Raw genomic sequence first — 27,834 nt, forward strand, 5'->3', positions numbered from 1 at the left:
TGCAAGTGATGAATATGGAGATGCAAGATGTACTTCAAAATAAATACACCTTTACACTGAGAAAGCATAGAGTAGGATCAAGAAACAATAATCTGCACAAGTCCTCTGTGATTACACATGCAAGTGCATGGTGCTCTGCATTTTCCTATATCAATATGGGGGCTGGAGTGAGAAAGAGAAGACAGTGTGCAGTAGCTGAGGCATTCTCCTGAGCATGCATGCAGTCCTTGCTTTTATCCGAGCCCGATCATCCTTTCATTCAAACACCATAATTCAGGATACTTAAATAAAAGTGAGATTAAGAAACTGTAAGTAAGATCAATAGTGAGTCAGAAAAACCATGCACAAGACCAAAGTAAATGGAGCTTTGTACAGTACCATGAGGTGCTCCCCGCAGAAGATGATCCAGAAGGAGAGCAGCATCGAGTAGAAGATGCCCTGCCTGATGTCTCCAAAAAGCAGCATCCATGTCCAGTTGAAGCCAACAGAAAACCACTCCACTGGGATGTTGATGAATGTCATGGAGATTCCTAGAGCCAAGATTACCCTAGGAAAGCAAAAAAAACAACAACCATAAATTCAACATTACCTACTTTGATGACTTATGTAATAATATGTGACTCAGCGTAGGAAAAGCCACCAAAAGATGTAAACCGGTTATTTCAGCTAAGAACTGGACTTTCCGATATTTCCATTGCTTATTATCTAAACTCCGCGGTCTATAGATTTCTCTCAAAACTATGTGTGTGTGTGTGTGTGTGTGTGTGGGGGGGGGGGGGGGGAGTGTTTTGTACTTAACACTTTCTAATGTATAAAAATTAAATAAACATCATTTTGACCCAAATTCTTGTCTCGCAAACCTCTGGGCTATGAGCGGTTGATTGCTGACCTTCCCAGTCAGCAATCAACCGCTGCACCTCCCGCACCTCCCACCCCTCTCCACCGCAGTCATGCTGGAGTCGTTTCCATCTTTAGCCTGTTGTGTTGATTTTTTTGAATGGACACAGTTTGACATCTTCATGTTAAAATTAATATAATAGAAGATTGAATTAATCTATTTTTTGCATGTTTATTGAAAAATTTTGAATTTTTTAGGAAAGAAGGGGAAAAAAAACAGTTTGAACTAGCCTGGTTTTCATTTGACGCATCGAATATGGTGGCATATAAATGAAGTTTCATTGAACATTTCATTGAATTTGAATTAAAGACTGGGGAAGTAGGACTCCCAGTGGGATTTACTGCCTTCTGAGGTTGGCTGTTCCAAGTGATCTGGATCATCTTTATCATAGTGAGACATTCTCATCCTGAAGTGTGTTTTTATTTTTATAAAGTTACATCCCAACAAGTATTATTTGTTACTTTTAAAAAAAAAAAACTTTAAAAAAAGAAAAAGTATAAACTTCTGTATCTGGACTAAAACTGTTACACACACATACATTTTTTGTTTTAGGCTGAGCATTTACTTAACCAGGCTTACTAGACTTCAGGACATTGATTAACTTACCCATTCAGCTACAACCACAGCATGTTCCCACAGAAGCTTGACTTATGCGTTTCTAAATCATGTATTTTACCTAAACAGCCTCATTACTGCTAGACCTTGAATATCTGTTTCATGAAATCTAGAGTCCAGTGAACTGAGAACAATCGCCACAGAGAAAAATTAGGCTAATCTTTTTAGCAAATTGCAACAGGTCCCTGCATGTGACCAGCTGATAAAACAAATACTGTAACTAGACAGATAAGAGGGCAAAACAGAGCTACAGAAGATAGATGGGTACAAACACTTTATGATAACACTGTGGGCAAGAGAAGTAATCTGATACACATTCTAAGCAATTTGACGCCAGAAAGTTCTGCAAAGTGAACAAAGTGAAACCACATTAGACCGGTATGTATGGAATGTGTCCAGGGCACCATCGACACAGGCAGGAGAACTGGGACCTGCATACGCCCGCATGTGTGAAAAAAGTCAAAGGGTTAGGGTCAAGTTTGTAAAACTGAAGTGGCAGACTTTTTTTCCCCTACTTAACATGGGACAGCATGAAAAGTACAGGTGTAACTAATAATATGAATTATTTCTTAAGTGCATTTGAGTATGTCAGGCAATAGATGTGAGCAACCATCAACATTATCATTTGTTTTCTGCCGTAGCAACTCAAAATGTCTGCTGCGTTCCTGAGGAGTTGACATTTTCAGCACGTTTCCAATGACAAAATAAAGATGTTTCATATTATCCTGTGTTCCCCCTCACATCCATCCTCCTCACAACTTTAGAGAAAGCCTGAGGTTTACCATTCTGACACCTATGTGGGCTAGTATGGCAGGAGACTCTAGTAAAGCTTTTAAAGCATGAAAAAATCATCCACTGTCCACAAATAGGGTACAATTCGCACTTCCTGAGAGCCTGCTGGTCATCTGGGAATAAGAGCCTTGAACTGGAAAACACAGAGGGAAGGAGAGATACACTGTGTGTGTGTCCCGGTAGCGGGTGTGTTCCCATTCCTAAATGCGTGTGTGCAGCATGTGTCAGCTGAGTGCTAGCTTGCAGATTTTGTAACGTGTTTCACGCTTCGCCTGGTTTTTCCTGTGGCGCAGAACGCTGCCTCTTACTGATCTGTCTTCTCTCCATGGCAGGGGGTTAGACAAACACTGGGCTCGGAGCATGACTTCAACTTGTTCACAGGGCAGCACAACTGCCTCCATGTGTTGCTTGAACCTTCATCGACTTGGCTTGGTTATAGAATTAATACAAATATTTGAGGAGGTTTTTGGAATATACAAAAACAGCCATGAAGATTTCTCATGTTTCCCACATTGTTTTGCTTACACCACCTCATTGAATTTTCAGTAGTTAAAAAGCCAAGTGCGAAATGCCAACATTCCTAGATACCATTCCTCCTCAGACGCTTGATGAATAACACCCTCTGATCTCAGTGACCTATACTGTACACAGCTAGTATGACCTACTTGTTCTTTTCATCCATAGTTAATATGTACTTTCATCTAGTACATGCGCTGAAGCTGAGCTACTGTGTTATCATCTAACAATTACATGCAGGTCCTCAACATATCATTTATCTGTAATCACTGAGCCACAGTTAATTCAATTATTTGAATCTTCATCACTGGTCACCTGAGGGTAGATGGATGAAGTGAAGAGAAAGGTGGATGGCAGCAGCAAAATTTTGTGTTATTTGGAAACGTAAAAAGAAAAGTTGCACTTTTTACAGATCATCACTATGATACTGATAATGAGGGGGCCTTACTTCTCTAGCAGGACAGGAGGTCTGCTCATGAGGGTGATGCGTCTCCAGTACCAGATCATGATGATGAGGATGCTGGGTGTGAGGAAGGTCTTCATGGCAAACCAAACTTTGGTGAAGCCACCGTTCTGATGAATTCCCTGATGAGCAATAAGAAACGCTATCAGTGTCAGTGCACGGTAACACTAATAGAAGTTTTCCACTAAAACCTACTTGGCTCAATGTGATTCGACCTCACTCCATTTCAGTTTTTTTCCCATTACAATTAAGTACAACATAATGTGTGGGGGTCAAAACGTACAGCATAATAATGAAGGATGTCAAGGCGTTGGTATACCTGCTGCTCAATGTATTGTTTTTTTGTGCAGTCATTTCCTTTGTTGTTGGGTTTCAAAAATTGCATTTTTGATTTTGTGTAGGCGACGCTCTCATGACTCATCAAGTGATGCTGCTGATTAACCAGTCCGTGGCATGCAGTCTGTTGACGTACATTTTTGGATAGCCTCAGCCCCTGCTGTGCAGGTGCTTAAAAAAGGCCTGATAATAGGTACTACTATCTAATGGAAAACCCTAAAAACTTAGGCGTGTTGAGCAGAGCAGAGTAGGTACTAGTGGAAAAGGGCTATAACAGTACATCCCTTAACCCTTTAAAGCCCAGCATACTGTATTTGATGCATGTGTTTTTGTGAGAGTTTAATGGGGTAATGACATGTCATTGTGAAATCTTACAACAAGTCGGATGTCTCTGATCTCTCCAATTCCCACATTGATCTTCTTCCTCTCGTTGACAGGCAGGCGAATGTTGAGGAGGTAGTACTTATGGGCCACACTCCCCACTTCCATGAAAGGTAGCAAGTCGCACTCGTAGTAACGGCCCTCATTCTCGTGAGTCTGGAGTAAACAAGCATTTGAAAACACGTTTACCTAAAGAGACAAGCTACTTGAATTTATTTTAGGTAAGCATCAGCATCAACAGTTCTGAAACTGACTATATCCACAAGATTAGCTGAATGTAGCTTTGAAGCAGCAGTGTAAGTAAATACAGAGCATTTTCCATTCTTCTTTCCCACAAAAATGTAAGCACAAAAATAGCCTAGGCAGTGTTTTCATTGAAAATTTTGAGTATAAAATATCTCCTTAATACTTCAGTTTAACTAATTTACCCATGTAACTTGTCAGAAGCCTTTACAATATAAAATATATTAAAATAATATAAAATAATATAAACATTTCTACCTGGGATGCTGTACCTTGGGCCAATTTTTTTTTTTTACCAAGGGTTCAATTGCCTGCTTTGTCACTAGATCATAAATTTGGGTATTCTCACTAAGGCTAATGATACAGACCTTTTTCATAATATGAAGAGACTTTGGAGTCAGAAACCATGCGATTCATAATATAAACTAATATATATATATAATAACTTAACTTTACAGATCATTCTTGTATACACTGATAAAAAGGTTACATTATTAGTACAGCAATTTATCCATCTAGTTTTGCAATTAATACCTAAACCGAGTATCTTTTCCATAAAAGCTTTGTACCATATTGTTTCATATTTCTATTTAACAGCAGTTGTGGAAAAATACTATAATACCTCTCCTTTTTCAAGAGTTATGCTCTCACCTTTTAACAAACCCCATTACCCCTTATTGCTAGACAATAACCGACTAAATATGATTCAGAGAGGAGAACCGAGTTCTTGGGTAAATTAAGGGTGTTGCATCTAGTTCAGACATGTCTGTAAAAACAGCAGGGCAGACAGAGCTGTACTTTAAACCTCTAAAATACTTTATACTTATACTTAGGGCTGGGCGATATGACCCAAAATTCATATCTCGATATTTTTTAGCTGGATGCCGATATAAGATATATATCTCGATTTTTTTTTTTTAAGCCATAAGTTAAGAACAAAAAGAGAGTTCTAGTCACACTGTGTCCCAGATGTGGGCGCTTTTATTTACATACAGCGTAGATGTACATGAAGAAATTACTCAAAAATAAATTATCAGCATTTATTAAATAATCATGGTCCATAAATAAAAGAAAACAATGTTGTTTTTGTGCATAACAAAAAGCTCACAATTGTGCAGTCAAAATGTAAACTAATAGACGCTGAGCATAGTAACAAAGAGACAGATTTCACAGCTGCACCACGTCTCTGAACAGGTGCCATTTGTGGTCCTTATACACACACAGTACGGTAATATTACGTTGAAGCACAGTACTATCACTCCGCGAGGCTCCTCCCCGGTAGGCGTAATCCTCCAAGACAATCCATCAAGCGGTGCAGCTCCGTAGCTTAGCAAAGTCATATTAAAACATTTTTTGACAGATTGCCGAGCGCTGTGTACCACATAAAATCAGTTCGCGGTCAGTAAGCACAACCAGAATTCATACATAAGGCGCACTGTCGAGTTTTGAGAAAATGAAAGGATTTTAGGCCGTGCAGCCCCTCCGGGCTGCATGTCGTTAGCGCGGTTAGCTCGTTAGCGCGGTTAGCTCGCTAACACGTTGACGCCGTCCAGCCCCACGCACGGTAACTCGCTAACGGAGATTTTCCGCTTTCATCTTGTCATTGCCTGCAGGTGAAGCTATGGGGGAGGCGGAGTTGTGTTCAGTGAAGGAGAGGCGAGGCCGAGTAACGTTGCGTAGAGACAAAAGTGGACGAAAGAGAGGCAAACCTGCGGCTCCACGAGTATAATTATAACGTAACATAGACTATATCGATATAAACGATATTGTCACATCTTATATCTCGTATGAAAATATATCGATATTTTTAAAAAACTCGATATATCGCCCAGCCCTACTTATACTACTAATTTTTTTTTTTAAGTACAGCAAAGAAATTAAGTTTGCACTGAGTTATTGAAGCTACAGGACAGAGGCAAGCCCAGACATGACACAACTTTGGCTCTGTGTGCCAAGTCAATAAAATGAGCAAGCTTTTGTAATTTAAAAGTCGAGCTACAGTCTTAACTACCTTGGTAGCGGTGAAGTTGCAGCTGAGTTTCCTCTGCTCGAAGGAGTGAGCCATCTCTGTCCATTCACTGTCCATATCATCTCTGTAGGCCAGGCCAACGTCAATGTACACCAATGATCCATCCTCTGGGGAATAATAATCATCATCATCATCATCATCATCACCACCACAACAACAAGAAGTTGCTTTTGCATTAATATAACACTTGATATACATATTCTAAGGACAATCCTGACAATAATAAAGAAGACAGAGAGAAACATTTTTCCCGATGGAAAGAACAAAGAAGGCTCTGAATAATACATATACACACATGTCTGCATTTTGACGTGTGTTGTGCCTCGTCACTGCACAAACCTGCTGCCTCTTATCATCCTCGCAATGAGATCAAATTAAAATGTGGTGACAGACAGCCACAGCCTTTTCAGTATACACCCACCAAATGCTCTTAGCAGTGGACGCCTAGCTTTTTTCCTTGTATGTGTCAAAATCTGTAGAACGTTTAAGAAGCAATCAGTGAGTTTAATCACTGGCAATCGGCATTTGCATCAAAAACTCAAGGGTACAGTTCAAACTGGCATACATTCATGTAAAGTGCAGATCACTGGCGTGTTAAACAGTGGTCCTGCAAATCTGGAAAAGTTCTGAAACACTCGTATTAATAAGATTATTTCTCAATATCCACGTGTTCGATATGGTTCCTTCCAAAGTAACCATAGCAAGGTTACTTCCCAATACACCCAAACTTCAACAAGACCTTAAAAAACCCAGCCCAGTGAATCCAACAAAAAGATCCAAAGCCAAGCTATTAAAGCTCCATCTTTAGATCACATTACAAAGCCAAGTGTTTTCTCCTCCAGCCCTCCAGAGAGCCTCTTGTGCCGTTATGAAACAAGCTGGAATGAAGAGAAAGAAACCCGGTGGCCTCTGCTGTAAGACAGGGGGGGAAAAAGGAAAAGAAAAAAAAGGGGAGAGAGAAGAAGAGGGAGCCAGATGAAAACTGGCAGCCGACTGTCTCTGTAATGCCCTCCCCTCTGCCATTGGTTGAGCCGGCCGCCCTCAAATGTCAGCTCGCTTCATGCAAACATTCCAGTCCACTCCAGCAGCCATTGCCACGGAAACTAAGCCTCCTCAACAGCTGTGTTATTGCTGGACCTGGGCCAGAAAGGGGGTGCTTGGTGCTGGGTGGAGTGGGGCAGGTGGGTGGAGTGGTTAATAAGGGTGACGCTCTTCTCTGGGATGAACATTGTTACACAGATAAGGTAGTCAAGGAAGAGATGGCCTTGTGTTACTTCGTCATACACCAGCAGAACAGAATCCACCCACCTTTGTGAGCTTGCTCTACTCGGGATTTAACCCTCATGGTATTTTGTTACCGGCAGATTCACAAAGTGGCTCCAGCGTTTCAATTGGGAGCTCACTGGCATTTTATGAAATCAGAATCAATGAATTGTTTTATGCAGTAAGGTTTATTGAATAAAAATGTAGACATGGCCTAATATTAGAAGTTGCGTCAGACAACATAAAACGGTGATTTGACTACCTGATTGTTCCTCTTTTATAAGATTAAAGAGCTTTCTGTAATGTGAGACACAAAAATGCCTCACATTACGCAATGCTTATGCCAATTTAGGCAGTCTGTTCGTTACCCGCCTCTTATTTTTTTTCAGTTTCAAGCTTACCTCCTCAGGATAAAAACGGAACAGGCAATAATGTTGTACACTAGAAAAGGGATGTAAATTATAGGGTTTAAAATTGTCAACTATTTTACATTTCAAGGTGAGATTCCTGCTTTTTCCAGCACTACCCGATTTCTACTAAATGTGGCACTCTGCTTCTTCTGCATCCATTTGTTCTCACAGCACCTCGCATAGCTTAGAAAGATCAAAATGAGTCGATGACATCTGGCAAAAAGGCTTGTCTGTGGTCCAGGCTGAATCACTGACTCATCTGTCAGACAGCCAGGCAGTAAACAACCCACAGCCCCCTGACACAACCGAGGCCAAGAATGTGAGCAAGTAAGGGATGCTAATGAGTAGGACGCCACTGTACCATGACTGTTTAGACAAGCCAGACCAGAAAGGCAAAGATTCTGAGGTATTTTGCCCTCTTTGTTGCTACAAATACTTCTCATCACCTTTGAGTGTGCTGGCCTACAATGGATTGTATTAAGGCTGACAAGCATGTGTCAGTCTAGATAAGCCTCTTTACATCAAACGTTCCCATCGTACTCAACCTGACATTCAAATACTTTGCTATGCATTGCAATCCATTTGAAGAAAATTTTTCATTGAGATTCAAATCGACTTCCCCAGACTCTGCTGGTGATCCAGACTCTCATTAGACTTTCTCATCATCCTCTCTAATCCCTTCTTTGAGGATTCTAAGCACCCTGCCATGACACCAAACCCTGTCTTCTCTGAGGTGCTAGTTATTTCCCTTCTCCCCCTCCTCTGAAGTACTTCGACGCATTATTAGAATGCTGCAGATCGAGCTGTGAACTAGTACACTTCACAACAATGTTGTTTTAAATTAGGAGAAGATGCAAAAAATGTTTCCAGTGGGAGACTGAAGACATCAAAAGGCAGCCTGGATCAGCTGCATAAACAAAACCAATGACAAATTTCAACCATTTTTTCCTCCCTAACCCATTACAATTACATCTCAAACAGCTTACACATGGGCAATATCCCTATCAATCTAAGCTTATGTTTAAAAAAGAGAGTTTGAATTGGGATAATGAAATATCCAAGATGTATGGAAAACAAGGAAATGTAATTGGCCTAAAGCAACCAACACCAATACCTGCCTCAACAGTGACTGACAAAGACCCTGAGATCTGCGAGGCTTTTGAGACGAAACAGCAAGACATTCATCTTTGTTTGCTGCCTGTTTGCTGCCTTTCTGTGCCATACATTTAAGGTAGACGTTCTGAGGAATTCTGAGTGTTCAGGGAAGGTGAAAGAGGGAGGAAAACAAGAAGAATTGTACTGAAAAAGATTAGCTGTAGCTGACTTTTACAACGCTGGTGACTTGAGATTACAATAGTTGTGAATATTTCAGAGGTTAGCTTTGTCCAGAGCCTCTGTAAATAGTTTCTCTTCAGATTGTGAAAGCAAGAAATACCACAGAGACAAAATATTGACAAAGTTTGTGGCATGCAAAAAAAAAAAAAAAAGCCATGTCCTTGAGACAAAACATGGGCTATGTTGCCCCATCCCTTATTTTCCTTTAAAACCCATAAGACACCTTTAGTTCTCACCTATCTGGTTGTACATCTTGAAAGCGATGTCAAACTGCAGAATGACCAGCATGAACTGGAACCACGGGCTCATCTCCTTGTTGGGAAGAGGAATGTGGACAGCAAACACAATGTTGTTAGCCTCGATCCTCTTGGCCATGGCTTCATCAAACGACCGGATCTTATCACACTCCTTTCGGCCCCAAGGCATGAACCATTTTGTTTGCTGCGGTTTGTTCGGTTTATCCACGCATTTTGTGGCCAAGTAGTGGACTGCTGTGGTGGGGCTGGGAGCTGGAAAGACAAAGTGGTAGAGGTTAGACTAAGTGTCAAACTGAAATACTGCAGGAGTTTTGTTTTTGCTTTTGTTTTTAAATGGTCCTACCATGCCAGATTTGCCCTCAAACTAACAAATCGCATGAAATTATTTTAGCCCAAATATAATACATCAGTCTTCAGTGCTGCAGATTAAACTGTTCAAGGACAATGTTAAGATCTTAGGAACAGTTGCCAGTTTGACTTTCAGCCAAATCAGTACAAACACTTTGGTAATTACTTTTTTTACACTGTTTAGGAAATGGCTCTGTCTGTGAAGTGAGAGGGAGGGAAAATTCCCGAAAGCTCTCAGGCACCAATTACAGTGTTTACGCATTGAGATTCATGAGCTCGACAAGACTGCTGTTTGCAGTCTCTACTCACAGGAACTATTGTAAGAGAACAAAAACGGCCATTATCATGACAGCAAAGAAACTCTGGCACCCTGTTGTAGAACCTAGAGGCCTGATGTGAACGACACCTGAAAGGTCTGAGTGAAGGTGTAGACACACAAAACAAAAAGCCCCCAAAAACCCCAACATTAATTCAGGAAATGATGCGGGACAATCAGCAAATAAGTGAATCTGTTAGATTTATAGTGGTTTAGCATTTACCTGCAAGCCCTTATACATTACCGGCTCAGACAAAGGTCACTTTTGTATTTATACTCCTCATAGCGCAGACATACACACAGAAGTAGCACAAAGAGCCAATGTAAATACACAGTACTTGCCACAGCAGTAGTGACATGTGAGGTCAAACTTTTCTGATGATTATAATTTGGCAGCATTTTAATAAATCATTCTATACACTCTTTAGTAAATTGATTTAAAAAATGCATCCAAACAGCTGTAAATGACCACTTTGTAGGAAATCATTCACCTGCAGCGTATAAACCAACAGAAGAGTACTGAAAGTCGTTTGCTGTTGGAATCTAATCAGCCTATCTGTGAAGTCAAGTAGTTACAGAAGTTACCACTCTTGCGTTAAATGTTTACAAGTGTTAACTCTCTCCCTTTATATGGTGACGCTAATAGATGCATCTTGATGCTTGGTCACGGAGCACGCATTTCACATACTAGAATCAACTGAATGCATCAAACTACACAACTTCCTGTTAACGATTTGTTAGAAGCAGTCCCATTAAGACCAGCAGTCTCACAATAGGGTCACATACACACTTAATCTAGTGATATTAGTTTCTGGACAGAAATGCTCCAGTTTTGTTCATGCTCCCCCAACCTTGTTGTTGTTGTGTGTGTTTTGTTTTGTTTTTTTAAACAATTTGGTCTCATGTGTACTGACTTAGGTTGATATGAAAAAGGGTATTAAAAGTAACGTGAATTAGTAAAAACTCAACATACATGACCTTTGTCTTTGGGGAATTCTCTAAAACTGTCTTTTTTCTGAGCAACTCACAGAGATGCATCAGAAAAGCGGACATAAAACAAGTATAAACACCCTTGTGCTGTTGTTTACTGTGATAAGTAAATGTTATGCGGTCTGACCCAGTAAGATTACCAGTATGCCTTTCACAAACCATATTAAGATGCCATCAGAACAGAAAGTAGTTCTGAAAGTGGATGTTGTTCTTCATTAATACAATATGGCCTCAACTTTTCAAATAATTTCATTCATACAATAAAAACTCTGAAAACCTAAGCCAGGAGGTCTGCACTACACTGCAGTGATGCAAACTTAAAATCAGAGCCATAAGTCAGACACTAAACTTGAACTGAAACAAGCAGTGAAGTAAGCAGATTTAATTTATTTATTTTTTTATTCTTTATACACTTCCCACCGACAGACTGAATAAAAGAACAAATGGGTACCTGGGAGTTATGAAAGTCAAAACTAGGACAAAGGACATAAAAACACATTTATGCCTCAAAAATGTTTTGATTTGAATACTGGCTTATAACAAGCAGGATGTGGACTCAAATCATGCAGATAAAACTTTGAAATGGCTTCAATCAAAAGGTACGCAAACAAAATCTCACACTCTAAGATAAATATGCAAAATGCTGAGCAAATCTGAAAGAACTACTGGGAAGTTATTAAGCTCTTAGTAAAATTCCTAGTATGGTGACATAAGCTGTAATCACCGTCTAGGGTACTTGTAGGAAGTACTGACTCGTGAGGATGAGCATTCAGAGCTTTGAGTTTTCACATCCAGGTTGTAAAAGAGATTAGTGGTGTTTCAAAGACGATGCAAAGCTCTCTTCTCCATCTCTACTGTTAGAAAGCACCAACTCATAAGTGGTAACGCTGTTAGACTGATGTATTTTTCAACCTTTTATCGTGTCCAAAGGTGCAGTAGCCACAGAGGGAAGAAAACCGTGTGCACCTGTCCAGAAAGATCCTGTTACTTATCTGAACATCTAAACATATCTGCTCACTCCAAATCAAAAGCTAAAGGGCGGATGCCACGGTTTACACACCTATAGGCTCTCGCACAGTCATAAAACTCCACCACGAGGATCTTTATCTGTGCTAAAGGCTGTTTGAAATTAAACATTAAAATGCACACAGAGCAACAAGCACGACCCACTGGAGTGAATTAAACCCAGTTATCTGGATCCCCTCGGAGTTCAATTATCAAGTGACCCCGTGAGTCCAGAGGCACACCAGCTCCTCCAGTCTCTATCCCAGTGTGTCCAGAATAATGGCCATCCCCTCAGCCCGCTGACCCCATGCCGTGTTCCCGGGTTTGTCGGGAAACAAGGGGAGAAAACCCCCTTTCTACTCAATTACCCTCGCCGCCCCCGGCCACCGAGCAAACACAAAGGAATCTGGCTTCATTAAAACCATCTCAGCCAGGAATGAACCAAACAGGCTAATTTATCAGCCATGTAGAGAGAGGGAGAGGGGGACTGGCTGGTGGGTGGTTTCCAGACTCTAAAAGCAACACAGGCATCTTTCACATGGACCCAACTTCTATCGACCGTGCTGTTGCACTGCTGGTGGGGCTTGTGCGAGCGTATTTGAGTGGGTGGATTTGAAGAAACTTGACAGCAACTCCAATACAGACCTGAAGGCAAAAAAATGCAACGTTGACAGCTGCGCGTGTATGTGTGTTTCTGTGCAGGTCTGTGCATGTCTGCCTCGATGCAAATGAAACTCGTGGAAGACGGGAGAAACATTAATGCTCTGCCTGCGAGGCCGTGGGGATTTGGGGAGGAAAAAAGGGGGAGACAAACGCAGGGCGAAGGAAGGAATGAAAGGAAGGTAGAGATGCTGCCTGGGGGCCCCCACACAGCGGATATTATATACGGGGAGGAGGGGGGAGAAGAGGGAGAGGAGAACATTCGAGTTGGGATCAAAGTAGTCGAGGGAAGGAAAAGAAAAAAAAAGGTATCCCAGAGCTTTTCTGTGTTGAAACAGCCCATTAAAAGTGTGATGTTCTGCGTTATTTTTAAGCACAGAAACGAAGCCAACTGGTTGTGGGCACGCAGGCAGCGAACACCTTGAAACAAAAGCAGTGATTTAGAGCGGAGGTGCCATTTCGTCTCGAAAGGTAAAAAATACGGCTAAAAGTTAGCGCCCTTCGTCTTTTGTTTCACCGGGAGCGTTTATTACCGCTCCTATCAAGGTAAATAGCGACGAACTCAACTTAAAAGTTTTCCGTTTTAGCCTTTTATACACGTTAACCTTTAAATACCCGCGAGCACGCGCGTACAAACACAGACGTTAGCTTGAAAAAGCACGTAATAAAAGTACAGATAAAATTGAGGCAAGGAAAACGGGAAAAAAAACAACTTACCAATTAAACCGCCGACCATGAAGGCAAACGCCTGGAACAAAAGCAGAATAACTCCCACTATCACCAACTTTTTGGTGCTCATATTCTCAATAATAGCCCCCGCCATGGCGAAGGAAATGTTGGATTGAAAATATCACCACCGAGCGAGAAACAGTAATGTTGGAAGGACAAGAGGGGGAGAAGAAAGCGATGCATCCACTGCAAGTAGGAAGGCAAGCTGGGCCCCCACCGCTCTGCTCCTGCCTTTCAACTTAGGAGGAGGAGGGAAAAAACAGGAATCACATGACCGAATAGCGCTCAGCTTTATCCCTCAACAGCCAGCTAAGATCAGGGGGAAGATCTGTGGAGCGCCACCGCATTGCATTAGAGGCTGGTAATGCAGGTTACTGTGTCATTGAATGCCTGTAATAGCGTCCCTGTTGTGTGGGACAGGGCTATTTAAAGGAAGGTTTGTGAGGTCCCATCTCATGTTTGGAGCCGTCGACACATTGTCCCCCTAACCTATTCTTAGTCCAAGGTAGGAAGAGATATAAATAGGCGGCTGCACAATACTTAACTGTGTTCTGTAAGTTCAGATTTTTCTGGGCACGTGACATACTCAAAGGTTTAAGCCAACTAATGTTCGACAGTTAAAAATAAAATAAAAAATGTCACTAAATCTTCCTGGTTCCTAGAGCCAGTAGATCAGACTTTCGCTGTCCCTCCAAAAAAAAGAGCCAATTTAATTGCTTATAATTTGTAATTAAGTCTTCACATTACATGTAGTAGAGCAGAGGTGTCAAACGTAAGGGCCGCCAAAGATTCCCCACTGTATAGCTTGGAAAATGGGAAGACATTTATATATTTTAACCTCTTAAATGTATTTCAGTTTTACTGCTTTTCCTATTGATGAAGACTTCTCCAATGCCCATTTATATTACAACAAAGTAATTAACTATCCTTTAAACAATTAAATAGCAGGAAAAAAATATTTTTCCCAACATTTCTTTCTATAGAAATTCCTCCTGCAGTTGTAAGGAGGAAAATGCTTCAAGCTAAACAAGCTGCTTCTCTGCATACAGACTGCTTTCATTTTGGCTTCTTAATTCAGTAATGGTGTGAGTGTGAAACTAATTGAATGGGAGCTGCTGAAAGAGCCCTTTTGTTCACGTTTAACTTATTGTATAGAGGTATAGGGAAATAATTAAAAAATACACTAAATTCTCTTTTCAGAAATTACAGAAAAGGACAATTTGCATAATACACAAACATGAGTATCTTCAAATCAAATCACTTTTATTGTCACATCACATGTGCAGGTACACTGGTACAGTACATTCAAATCAAATTCAAATTTTATTTGTCACGTACACAGTCATACACAGTACGATATGTAGTGAAATGCTTGGACAACTGCTCGTGACCTAAAGAAAACGAAAAAGGAAAAGGCTATGAATAAGATAGGAAATAAATATGAAAAATTAAAAAGGGTAAATTTAACTAGGAAGGAATAAAATATAAATTAAGGTTAAAAATGAAATAACTGTACAACACAAATTAGAATGAAGGGTAAATTTAACTGGGAAAGAATAAGATAAAATATATAAATTAAAGTTGAAAATAAAATAACTGTACAACAAAATAGACAATACACAATATAGAACTATATAAGAATGTATGAAGAAATCTAAATATAAATAAATATATACACAATAACAGCAGCTGTACAAGTATTAACCGGAAATGAAGAATATAGTGACCAGTGTTGTGCAAAAACAATGTCCAGAATGTCCAGTGTGTGTGTAAGAACCATATGTGTGGGTCAGTACTGTGTGGTGGTGTGATTGAGAGACCGTATCGCCTGCGGGAAGAAGCTCCTCCTCAGTCTCTCTGTGTTGGTCTTCAGGGAGCGGAATCGCTTTCCTGACCTCAGCAGAGAGAACAGTCTGTTGTTGGGATGGCTGAGGTCCTTCACGATCTTCCTGGCCTTGGTCCAGCACCGCCTGCTGTAGATTGAGTGCAGGTCAGGGAGCTCGGAGCGGATGGTGCGCTCAGCTGACCGCACAACCCTCTGTAGAGCTCGTCTGTCCTGCATGGTGCTGTTCCCGAACCAGGTTAAGATGTTTCCCGCCAGGATGCTCTCTATGGTGCACGAGTAAAAGTTCCTGAGCACCTTGGAGGGCAGTTGGAAGTCTCTCAAGCGTCTGAGGTGGTAGAGACGCTGTCGGGCCTTTTTCACCACGGTGTTGATGTGACAGGACCATGACAGGTCCTGCGTGATGTGAACTCCGAGGTATTTGAAGCTGTCCACTCTCCACTGGGCACTCGTTGATGACGGGGGTCTGGTAGTTCCTCTCCTGCTTAGTGCTGAAGTCCACTATCAGCTCCTTTGTCTTACTGACGTTTAGAAGGAGGTTGTTCCTCTGGCACCAGTTCTCCAGATTCCTAATCTCCTTCAGGTAGGCCGTCTCGTTGTTATCAGAGATCAGGCCCACCACGACGGTGTCGTCAGCAAACTTGATGATGGTGGTGGAGCTGGTAGTGGCCACACAGTCATATGTGTACAAAGAGTACAGCAGGGGGCTCAGAACACACCCCTGGGGGGCTCCAGTGCTGAGAGTGGTGGAGGCTGAGACATGTCCGCCCATCCTTACTGCCTGTGGTCTGCCAGTTAGGAAGTTGGAGATCCACAGACACATAGATGAGCTGAGTCCCAGATGCTCCAGCTTGGTGGTGAGTGTGGAGGGAATTATGGTGTTAAATGCAGAGCTGTAGTCTATGAAGAGCATTTTAACATAATTCCCCCTTCTAGTGTCCAAGTGAGTGAGTGATGTGTGGAGGAGATGAGAGATGGCATCGTCTGTGGAACGATTTGGACGGTAAGCGAACTGTAGTGGGTCCAGTGTGTCTGGTAGTGAAGAAATGATGAAGTCTCTGACCAGGCGTTCAAAGCACTTCATCACTACTGAGGTGAGGGCTACAGGGCGATAGTCATTGAGAGAAGCAGGGTGGGGTTTCTTCGGGACAGGAACAATGATGGACTCTTTGAAGCATGTGGGGATCACCGACTGAGATAAAGAGATGTTGAATATCTCAGTGAACACAGGAGCTAGCTGGTATGCGCAGTCTCTTAGGATACAACCTGGGATGCCGTCTGGTCCTGCTGCTTTCCTGGTGTTCACTCTTTTGAAGGCTCTCCTTACTTCATGCTCGGAGATGACGAGCACGTTTCCGGTGCTGGCAGTATCTTCCTGTCTGCAGCCGTTACCGCCGCTAACACTAGCATTGTTGGAAACCTTAGCTGCAGCCTCGAAGCGAGCATAGAAAGTGTTCAGCTCGTCTGCCAGAGTCACGGCCGCGTTCGTCATACCGGTTGTTGGTGCTTTATAGTCCGTTATTGTCCTTAGTCCCCGCCACAGGCTCCTAGAGTCACTCTGTTGGAGTTGTGACTCTAGTTTCCTCCCGTAGCGCTGCTTCGCCTCTTTCACCGCCCTCCGCACGTTATATGACGCGGCTTTGTACGGGTCCATGTCCCCCGTTGTGAGTCCCGTGTTGTAGGCAGCGGTGCGGGATCTCAGAGCGTTGCGGATGGTTTTATCCACCCACGGCTTCTGGTTGGGAAACGTTGTGATAGTCTTTGTCTCCACGGTATCATCCGCTAGTTTCCCGATGAATCCCACAACCGCTTCCATAAACACGTTGACGTCATCGTCGGAGCTGTTTCTGAACATGCCCCAGTCTGCGTCATCGAGTGCGTCCTGTAACGCGGCCACCGATTGATCCGTCCAGCGCGCGACCTTCCTCTGAACCGGAACTTCCTGTTTCAGCCTTTGTTTGTATTTTGGCATGAGGAAGATGGCGGCGTGATCAGATTTGCCAAACGGAGGGCGGGATTGTGCCTTGTAGCCGTCCTTGACCGTAGTGTAGCAGTGGTCCAGTGTCCTTTCACCCCTGGTGGGGCAGGTGATGTGTTGATAAAAGTTCGGCGCTGCGCGTTTGAGATTGGCGCTATTAAAGTCCCCCGTCACAATAAGCGCAGCGTCCCGGTGTTGTGTCTGGTGCTGTGTGAGTGCCTCATGCAGCTCGCATAAGGCGGTGACCGTGTCCGCTTGTGGTGGAATATAAACGGCACTTACAATGGCCGATGTAAATTCCCGAGGTAGATAAAAAGGACGACACATGATGGACAGTAGTTCCAGATTTGGTGTGCAGGAGCGTGTGAGAGGAACAACGTTCACACTGTTGCACCAGTTGTTGTTCACCATTAAACACACGCCGCCTCCCCTTGACTTCCCCGAGTCCCGTGTCCTGTCCATGCGGTGAACCGAGAAGAAGTCGGCCGGCTGGATGGCGTGGTCCGGCACCGCTGGGTTCAGCCATGTCTCGGTGAAGCAGAGGAGATTGCAGTCCCGAATGTCTCTCTGGAACTTTATCCTGGCCCTGAGGTCGTCAAGCTTGTTCTCCAGTGACTGGACGTTGGCGAGCAGGATGCTAGGCAGAGGTGTGCGGTGTGCACGAGCTCTCAGCCTGTTCCTGACGCCGGCTCGCTTCCCTCTAGGCCGCCGCTGCTTCCCTTTGTTCTCCCTCGAGATCTCACTCGGCCAGCTCGGATCCGGAGTTAAAAACTTCGAATTGTGAGTACATTGTATACCAATAGAAACAAGAGTGTCACTGTCATACCTAATGTACCCAATGGTGATGATTTTGCCGATTTAGAAACGCTGAAAACTAACTTAAAAAACAAAGACAAAGAAAAAGTGGTCGGAGCAGTCGTGACGGCAGCCGACCTCACCGGCGCCATCTTTTTTTTTTTTTTTTTGTGAGTGAAATTCTTGTGTGCGAGCTTCACAAGAAACAGAGGTGTGCAAAGTACAATAACATAAGAACAAGCAAATATAAGAATGGCTAAATCTGAGAATTATATGAATAAATATATGTACAATATAAGAGTGTATGCATATTACTGAATGTGTATACTAAATATGTATGTCTACGTGTGTGTATATGTGTGTGTGTGTGTGTGTGTGTGTGTGTGTGTATACATATTTTACAAATTAAATAGCGTAAAAATAAAATTAATATATGAAATATACAGAGGTTGGTAGTTGGATATTGTGCAAAACAAGTGGCATTTATATACAGTATGGAGTGCATAGTGTTGAAGTTCCAGTAGTGAAGGTGAGGTGTCTATGACGTGTTCAGCAGTCTGATGGCCTGGTGGAAAAAGCTGTCTCTCAGTCTGCTGGTACGGGACCGGATGCTGCAGAACCTCCTTCCTGATGGAAGTAGTCTGAACAGTTTATGGCTGGGGTGACTGGAGTCCTTGATGATCCTCCCCGCTTTCCTTCATCATACAAATTTCTAATTTTTACAGTCAAAATGACTAAAACGTCATGACTTGTTTAATTACAATACAGCACAGATAATGCTTTTCAACTAGAGAGATGCATGTGATGAGAACTACTAGGAAAAGTTTGTGTGCCTGTGTGCGGGGTTAAATTGTGGAGTGGATTAGCGGCTAAGGACGAACAATGTCCAAATATCCAGAAATTTAAATCAATGTGTAAACATATGATTTTCATGCAGTTCAAGGATGGGGCCAGCATTAAGCTACAGGAGGTGTTTTCAATATGTCCAATGTGATAAGTTAGCATTGTTATACAACATACAGGGAGTGCAGAATTATTAGGCAAATGAGTATTTTGTCCACATCATCCTCTTCATGCATGTTGTCTTACTCCAAGCTGTATGGGCTCGAAAGCCTACTACTAATTAAGCATATTAGGTGATGTGCATCTCTGTAATGAGAAGGGGTGTGGTCTAATGACATCAACACCCTATATCAGGTGTGCATAATTATTAGGCAACGTCCTTTCCTTTGGCAAAATGGGTCAAAAGAAGGACTTGACAGGCTCAGAAAAGTCAAAAATAGTGAGATATCTTGCAGAGGGATGCAGCAGTCTCAAAATTGCAAAGCTTCTGAGGCGTGAAAATTGTCTTTAAACTTTATAGAAAATTGTCTATAAAGTTTGACTTAACTTTATAGACAATTCCATGTATATGATTGTGTATGATTCAGTTGCACTAGTTGTGAAGTTGCTCAATGTAACCAGTTAGATACTGGTTCCCATCACTTCAATAGGGCTTTGGAGCGTGATGTCACGGGGGGTGGGCGTGGAAAGGATTTTGGCCCGATCCGCCATTTTGGGGGTCTAGCGCAAGTGAAAAGGGAGCGAAGTCACACACAACAGCCATGGTTCGTATTTGCTGTGTGGTCGGCTGCAATGTTCGATCACACGACCGGCAAGAGAATAAGGTTGAAAATGGTTTATCTTTTCATTCTTTCCCAACCTGGAAGCAACATGAGGCAGCTCGTGTATTGATGTTACCAAACGAAGGCGTCTAGCCTGGATAGCAGCTGTGAGACGAGCTGACGTGCAGTTCTCTTCCATCTCCAAATATCTGTTGGTGCTCCAGACATTTTCATTCCGGTAAGTTCTAAATATGTTCACATCACACTTTATAGCTGAATAATATCATCGTTGGTGGTCTCGGAAGTTATAGAAATTGCGATCAAACATAGAATGGAGTGACTTGATTGGTTGATGTAAAGACAATAAATGAAATGAGACAGGAAGGACACAAATTGGCGTTAATAATTTACCCGATTATCAATGTGTTAACTTGCATGTACTTTACAATTATGGGCATATAATATGATAACGATATTTTAGCAGTTAAATGATAAATGTGTAACATTAATTATGGTGGGGGGTGAAAAATGGCTATTTCACTCGATGCACTCCAGCTGACTTACTTTGACGACGTACTCAGAGTTTGGTGGGTTGAAAATAGCCAAATCTTGCACCCAGCCATTTGTAAATTGGATGTGCGCCTCCAGTGACTTGTAATTACGAAACTGGTTCGCTGTGTAAGCGCTTACTCCACAAACAAGATACGTGAAGATATCGGGGTAGGACAGTGGCGGTAAGTCGTCTGGGTCTTTACTCCACTGCCGTATTTCAAATGGGTCCAGATTTGCGATGCACTCTATTTTTTTTCAAGTACAGCTGCTTCGCCTCTGGACGCAATCGGTCTCTATACCGTCTTTTCTTTTGAGCTGCTTTTAAGCATGTTTCTTGTCGTCGTCGTTCCAACAAAGTGTGTTTGTTTTGATTCGTAGACCCCGAAAATGGAGCTGCGCTCCCACAATGCATTGCGGCGTGACGTCAACTCCAAAGCCCTATTCAAAAATACAAAAGCTTCTAAATTTGGATGTACAGATGATTACACACTGAGAACAATATTGTGAATACTTTATTGGATTTCTCCAAACAGCTCCCACTCCATCCTACACAGAGGTCCTTTCAGCATGTTTTAGATCTTAAACCTGTCTCACCTGTTGCTCCTGAACAATAGTTCTATCATGTTCGTACTGGATTATCTGTCCGTCTGGCATCTGAGGGCCAGTCACAGAGCCAGTTACAAATGAGACAGATATTCTCACTATTAAATACTGCATATATATGCACCGTTTAGGCAGTTAAACACTTACCTGTATGTGGTTGCCATCTTTTAGAAAGGATTATTAGATATTTGGGGAAACTAGCCATAAAGAGGGTCTCGTACATTTACGAGCATCAAATGTCCTGGATTTCAAGGTTTCAAAGTTTAATAGGTCTTTGAACTTCATAATAAAATTGAGGCCATTATTAGCAAGAAGAATTTTAAAAAAGAGCAAAAAAATGCTTAATAAATAATAATTGTTTTAAACTTAAGCTTTGTAATTGTAGCAGATTTCATTATGTGTGTAATTTTTTATTTAGCCCCACAGTAGTAAAATCCATAAATGAGAGTTAGATTTATTACTAGTATTTTACACAGCATTCAGCTATAGTAACATGTTCTGCATTTTCCTGCTTCACCATCTGATCTGAACAGCTGCACTCTCTTAATAAATTAATAACCGAACATTTCTCAGTAACCAATAACTAGATGGAACAGCACAGTATCTAAGAGAGAGATCAGACAGTGTTTGAGCTAAAGAAGCTGTGTGTTTCTTTTGGGGGCTTTTTGCACACTGATCCACCACCGTTTTCCTATAGTACAATGCATAGGTTCACGTTCAGATGAGAAAACCGTTTCAGCTGCAGGCATCTACTGCTGTAATTTAAACAATCACCTCATTCGCCTCATGTTTTACACGCCTATAAGGTGAGCTTTTTACAGTGCACATGAATATTACGTGATATGGTATGACTAGCTCATGTTCAAACATTTAAGATACTGTTCAGCCATTTTGTTTACTGGGTAGTGCAAAATGGCTGAGTTACCTGAGCGGGAATCCACTAAAGCCAAAAAATAATATATATTTTTTTAATTAATTACAAATACCTTAAAGGAAAACCTAAGAAAAGGATGCAGAAGCACAGAAACAAACTGCCGTGTACGTTATAGTATGTAAATTCAAAAACTGTATAGAGAGAATGGCGCAATGAAAACAGAATAAGATAAGATAAACTTTATTTAGTAGAATATAGGCAGTGAGAGTTTTGTAATTAACTTTGAAATACGTTTGCCAAAGACAATGACAGTAAATTAACCCAGTTCTACCAGCTTCTCTTTTCTCTAATACAGTAGAGTGTGTCTGATCTACTAAAAATCCTCATACTTGACAACACAATAAAACACAAGAAAAATCAGAATATGTTTGAGATTAGGATTTTTATTTGATGGCAAATCTATTTTTTTATGTCAGGTTTTTTTTTAATTTGATTTTGTTTTACTTTGATGCTATAATGGATGATTTTAAAATTCAGTTAAATCTAAGATTATATAGCATCGCAGCAAAACAAGAGTCTCCTCAAGGTGCTTTATAATGTAAGGTGAATACCCTACAGTATTAGCAGGAAAATATCCAACAATCAAAAGATGCCCTTTGAGCAAGCACTAGGCGACAGTGGGGAGAAAAAACTCCCTTTTATAAGGAGAAATCTCCAGCAGAACCAGGCTCAATAAGGGGCAGCCATCTGCTGCGACCGGTTGGGGGTGATGGAGAGACAATATAGGGAGGCAAGATGAAATATACTTCTGTTGGCCAATTACATTGTTTTTGAATAAATTATTAAACGCTTGCTTCGAGATCTTTAATGAAGCATTGTAGTGTGTGTGTGTGTGGGGGGGGGGGGTCAGGCTGGTCTTTTAGTCATCGCTGCTGCCCTTAAAGCAGCTCCTAAACAGCTTCGTTAAAGCTTTTCCCACTGCTCGAAAGAACCTTGTAATTTTAGACTTCAGTGGGGGATTGAGTACAACCTCAATAGTCATGTCCAGGAGATCCAGAAAAAGTTCATCAAAAGTGTAATCATCTGGTGTAAGAGGCGAATGTACAAACTGATCTGCAGAGTCAAGCTCCTTTATAAGGGCCTTACTCATTTTCTTTAGCATCCGCCGTTTGTTATTTTTAAGAGCACTCAGATATCCTGGGATTCTGACCTTATCTAGAAGCAGATCTGTAAGACGCCTGGTGATCACTTCGTAGTTTTCTATATTCAGAGTTTTTGTGTCGAAACTACATTTCTCCAGGAGCTTATCTAACAGACAGTTACTGAAGTCTCTGACAATTTTCTCAGACTCCTCCTGTAAGTTTTTAGAGGTTGATGGCTGACTTTGAGCTTCTGTAAGACCAGCTTGAGTGATTGGTTCAGGCTCAGGGCTGTTTTCTGGGGGTGGGCCCTGCTCTAGTACACTCACGCAGGAGACTGTTTCATTTTTGGGAGGACAATCTGGACGTGACTCTGGTTTAGACAGTCTGTCATTTTCTTTTTGCTCTGTTGGAGTCAGTGCTCTTAAAATCACATCCTGGATGTCTCCCACGTCACCAGAAATCTTGTCACTTTGGACAGTTTGATCCAAAGCATCATTCTCCAACCACAGAAGAGTGTTTTGCAAAAACCTTTGCACTGAGTCTTCTACAGTCACATAGAGGAACTCGGGCGAAAAGGGTAACTCATCTGTTGGCTCTGCAGACCTGGAGATCACAGAGTCTGAAAGACATTTTCCTGATAGTATCACAGGGAGTACATATCTTTCAGTTGACTGGAGATGGTCATACACTTTATCTGTCAACTCCCTGGAAAACATCTCAGTTTCCTTTATCTTTTCCAGGGGGTTCCAGATAAGGTTAAAATGTTCTGGCCCGTTTAATTTATTAAACATTTGTTCAAGAATGGGTTTGATGGTGTTATAATCAACTGGGGAAGAACTTTTAAACCAGCTATCCATCACTGGTGTGTTTACATAGCTACAAAAAGAACTGTAGTTGTCCATGCAATCTGCTCTCTGATCATCAAGAGACTTGACCGGTTCGTGGAGACAGATGAAGAACCTTTTGTTTTTCTTCACCAGGTGTTTTATCTCTCTGATCATTTTGTAAAACTGCTTTTTGGCAAAAGCGCAGAAGTGCTCTTTGTGCAGCTTTTGGTCATTGCTTTTTCTGGATGGGATGCATGACGCGAAAAAGTTTTTCACCTTTTGGATAATTAACTGCACATTAAAAGCAGGTTGGCGTGAGTCACATTTCTCACTAGATGTGACATCTTCACCATCAAAAGACTGCAGATTATCAATTATTGTGTTTACAATGTCAGCTGCAGCTATTTCTGCTGACGTGCTGGGACGCTGGAGACTTTCAGCTGTCTCAGCATCTGTGCACTTCTCTATTTCTGTGTCATCTTCGGCATTCGAATACTTCAGAGTGTCAAGTATTGCATTGACAACATCAGCACCTGGGGTGCTGGAACGACTTTCCGCCATCTCTCCAGTTTCACTTTCTTTTTTCTCTACAGGCGTCATGTCATTTTCATCCTTATTGTCCTCTGTGATTCCTGTGTCTGTGCTCCATTTGGTGAGAGCGCTGCTCACCTCCTCAACAACCATTGCCTTCTTAGAGATCTTTGATTCAGTACTCTCTGCTCTTGAATCAGACGGGCTAAGGGAACTAGCTGCGCTGCCCTTTGACATGCACTGGCTGCTTAGCTTACCTGCACATTTTTCCAAACACGAGGCAGCGTGAGAGACTATGCGTCGAAGGTTTTTTGTGGTTGTCATTTTTCCACTGACATAAACGGCCGGATCTGACCGTAAATCCGGGTTGTCTAAGAGTAGAGTCACAGCTGAGTTGACCTTTTCTGAGATCTCCGATTCAATCAGTTTTGTCAGCTTCTTACTGGACAGTTTTCATGGGGGATGTTAAGAGCGATGCTAATGCTGGTTGAAAGAGCGTCTCCCAGCGACGGAGCTATTTTTGCCACAGGTATGCTGATATCTGTTTGGGACAATTCGTCTGTCATTAACTCCTGAAGTGTGGGAAGTGCAGATTTCAGGATGCCGGTAGAAACTATCTGAATGATTTCGATTATCATATCAGCCAGTAATGCTTGGAGATCAGAGTCCCAGATTCCCTGTTCAATCAGTCCCCATTGTACCTGGGAAAACTGATCGAAACACTTGGTTATAGCAGGTAAAATATGCTCGGGAATAATGGGGATAGAGCCTGTAGTCTGCAATTCAGCCATTGTGGACGTTTCTGTTTCAATAAAATTATTTGAAGGACTTTGAAAATCTAAGTTTGTAGAGTGCGAAGATCGCGGTCTGTACATCTCATTTACTTAACGCTTAGTAGTAGATTGTGAGTCCTGGGTCTATATAAGGGCTCAGTTGACTTTTACGTCACGGGCACGTCAAAGCGTTCGCTACGTCACAGTCAGGCGATCAAAGCGTTCGCTTCGTCACATCGCACGCATGCACACTGTCTGTGTTTTGAACTCCCACGCACAGGCTTCCGGACTTAAACCGCTAATAAATTCTTACATACACATCATGTTGGTGTAAAATACAGTATCTGGAAGCGAAAGGACATTTAGCCTCGTTATTTACTCTCATAAAATGCACAACACCAATATATAAAGTAAACGGACGGACACTGCAGCGAAACGGAGCTCTAATCTCCGAGTGTACAACCTCTGGACCCAGCGTGATCATCACCTGTTAATATGCTAACATGACTAACGCCAGAATCACTGCACGTAGCTCCGCTTATTTAAGCTCGTGTTAGCCTAAATACGTTCCAGCAGTACTAGCTAGCAGCCGTTTTTAATAAGTTAACGTGCTCTTGACAAATAAACCCTGCAGAAGCTCATACTGAACCAACACTGAGCGCAGTTACCTGCTTGTACTTACAAGCACTGAGTAAGGCTGAATAAAATGAAGGCTGTCCAGTCACTGTGCTATGCCAAAGTTGAACAAATGTCTGATATCGTCTGAATATTTCTTAATGAGGTATTGTTCACAAAGTTACCCGTGCAGTGCTCTATACAGCTTACATCCTTTGAAAGAAATAATTTCAAGTATTAATATTTGTTGTCCAATACTCAGGAGCTGCCCTCAGATTCTAGTGATGGTATTTCCGGCTCTTTTTAGAGATCCGGCTCTTTCGGTTCGCCTCACTAAAAAGATCCGGCTCTTTCGGCTCCGAACCGGCTCTTCAGGTTGTTTTGTTGCTTTAATTAATTTATTATTAACAATAATATAAAATTATGCACAAAAGGAATTACTAACGTAAAAAAAAGTGGTTTTATTTGTATATGTTTATATATAAATATATGCGGTGGCCCCTAGAGACAAAACACGTACAAACTCCAAAACACATTTCTAGCATGAACTGAACTTCCAAAGCAGAGCTACTAGATCACTTAAATTACACAATTGAAAGCATGTGTGTATTGTTTGTGTATTTATACACAGGCACTCATATATATTCAAATAATTTAAAAAAAAGTTCATTTACCTGTTACTACCACACACCAAATCCGGACGTTGGTACTTGCTGGCTTGTGTAGCCACTAGGTAACAAAAGCTCAACACTGCGCCCAGCATCCTGGAGCACTTCTGTTGTCTTTTGTACGTGTTTTGAGTTTTTATGTGCTTCTGAGTTTTTTGTACGTGTTTTGGAGTTTTTACGTGTTTTGGAGTTTTTTGTACGTGTTTTTACGTGTTTTGGAGTTTGTACGTGCTTCAGAGTTCGTACGTGATTTGAAGTTTGTATGTGCTTTGTCTGTAGGGGCCACTGTAAATATACTTTTATTTTTTCATTCCACATAAAATGTAATAAATAAATCATATAATACAAAAATCAACTATTCACATTTCAACTTTTAACTATTTAAATTTTCAGCTTTTTCCTTTTACAAATTTAAAGTGAAAACAACACAAAACACTGCAAACCACAACACAATTAAATATAAATTATAATATGAAAACAAAAAGAAGATGCATATTCTCTGTTATATGGACCTGCATGAATAAACTTTCTGAATCCTTTATCATCTGCAACCGAAAATAGTTGTGGATGATTACTATACCTTTCTAATGTGACGTTGTTGTCCCTGGCTCTCTTTCTCTCTCTCTCCCTCTGGCTCTGTTCCTGTGCTACTCAGTGTAACTACCGCCCCTCCCCCCTCTGCCCAGCATAAAGCACAAGGCTTTGGTGCGAAGTGAAGCGGGAAAAAAGTGTGTGAGAGAGAGAGAGAGGGTGAGAGAAAGAAAGAAAAAAAAAACCCACGTGATGGCTCGCGATAAGAAGTCGGCTCGCGTCGTTCACGTCAAAGAGCCGGCTCTAAGAGCCATTTCGTTCGCGAACGACCCATCACTATCAGATTCAGACCTCAGCACCACTCAGTGACAACAGGAAACTCATCCTTTTTCTTCACTCTTTGTAGCAACTCCAAAATTAACCGATGAAAATAGTACATAGGTTAAACAGGTGGTTTGAAAGACTTTTATTGTGAAATTACTGACTTTTAGAAATAAAACCCTATCAGTGAAGGTTTGTCTCAACTAGTTTGTTGCACCGCTGAATCCGCTGGTGGAAACAGCAACTGGCCAGTCAAACTGCTCAGCATACATGCCCAGGGCCAATAAGCTGTTAGGTGTGTTGAATATAGTGGTGAGGAAAAGAATAAATACTTCATATTCTGACGGCTTAGTGTGAGAGCACTCTGCCTTGCTGCTTTCGCTAAGCCTGCTCTATGTTTTCCCCTTTTGTCCTCTATGTTGCCTTGTGTGTTCCTGGTAGGAGGTGTAAATTGGTGCAGCTTGGGCACCCGTGCAGTCCCCCTGGGGCACTCAAGAGCTGTCTATCGTTCCATCTATTTATTGGTCCATCCAGAACAATGCTATTTGTTTGGTTGGCCCTGTCCATAATTATTCAGGTTTTACACCAAAC

The 27,834-nt window shown here is 41.7% G+C and overlaps 2 protein-coding genes across 2 annotated transcripts in view; both read right to left on the reverse strand.

The window, feature by feature from the left end:
* Window positions 1-14,049, reverse strand: part of wls (Wnt ligand secretion mediator) — a 28,291-nt gene extending 14,242 nt beyond the window's left edge. The window contains exons 1-6 of the mRNA XM_082512414.1: window positions 13,575-14,049; window positions 9,518-9,790; window positions 6,256-6,380; window positions 3,996-4,157; window positions 3,270-3,406; window positions 379-547 (exon numbers count right to left, since the gene is read on the reverse strand). Coding sequence (XP_082368540.1) covers window positions 379-547; window positions 3,270-3,406; window positions 3,996-4,157; window positions 6,256-6,380; window positions 9,518-9,790; window positions 13,575-13,680 — 972 coding nt within the window. The 5' untranslated portion in view covers window positions 13,681-14,049. The remainder of the gene's footprint in view (window positions 1-378; window positions 548-3,269; window positions 3,407-3,995; window positions 4,158-6,255; window positions 6,381-9,517; window positions 9,791-13,574) is intronic.
* On the reverse strand, window positions 13,853-27,793 carry LOC309694756 (uncharacterized protein; the record flags this gene model as incomplete). The annotated part of the gene is made up of 3 exons (XM_082514964.1): window positions 26,972-27,793; window positions 15,865-21,012; window positions 13,853-13,914 (listed from the first exon to the last, which is right to left on the reverse strand). The coding sequence occupies exons 2-3, from the start codon at window positions 17,867-17,869 to the stop codon at window positions 13,853-13,855; spliced, it is 2,067 nt and encodes a 688-aa protein (XP_082371090.1). The 5' UTR covers window positions 17,870-21,012; window positions 26,972-27,793.
* Between the last annotated feature and the right edge of the window lie 41 nt (window positions 27,794-27,834).

The sequence above is a fragment of the Aulonocara stuartgranti genome (assembly GCF_965226115.1).
Source record: "Aulonocara stuartgranti genome assembly, chromosome: 18".
In the NCBI taxonomy this organism is placed as follows: domain Eukaryota; kingdom Metazoa; phylum Chordata; class Actinopteri; order Cichliformes; family Cichlidae; genus Aulonocara; species Aulonocara stuartgranti.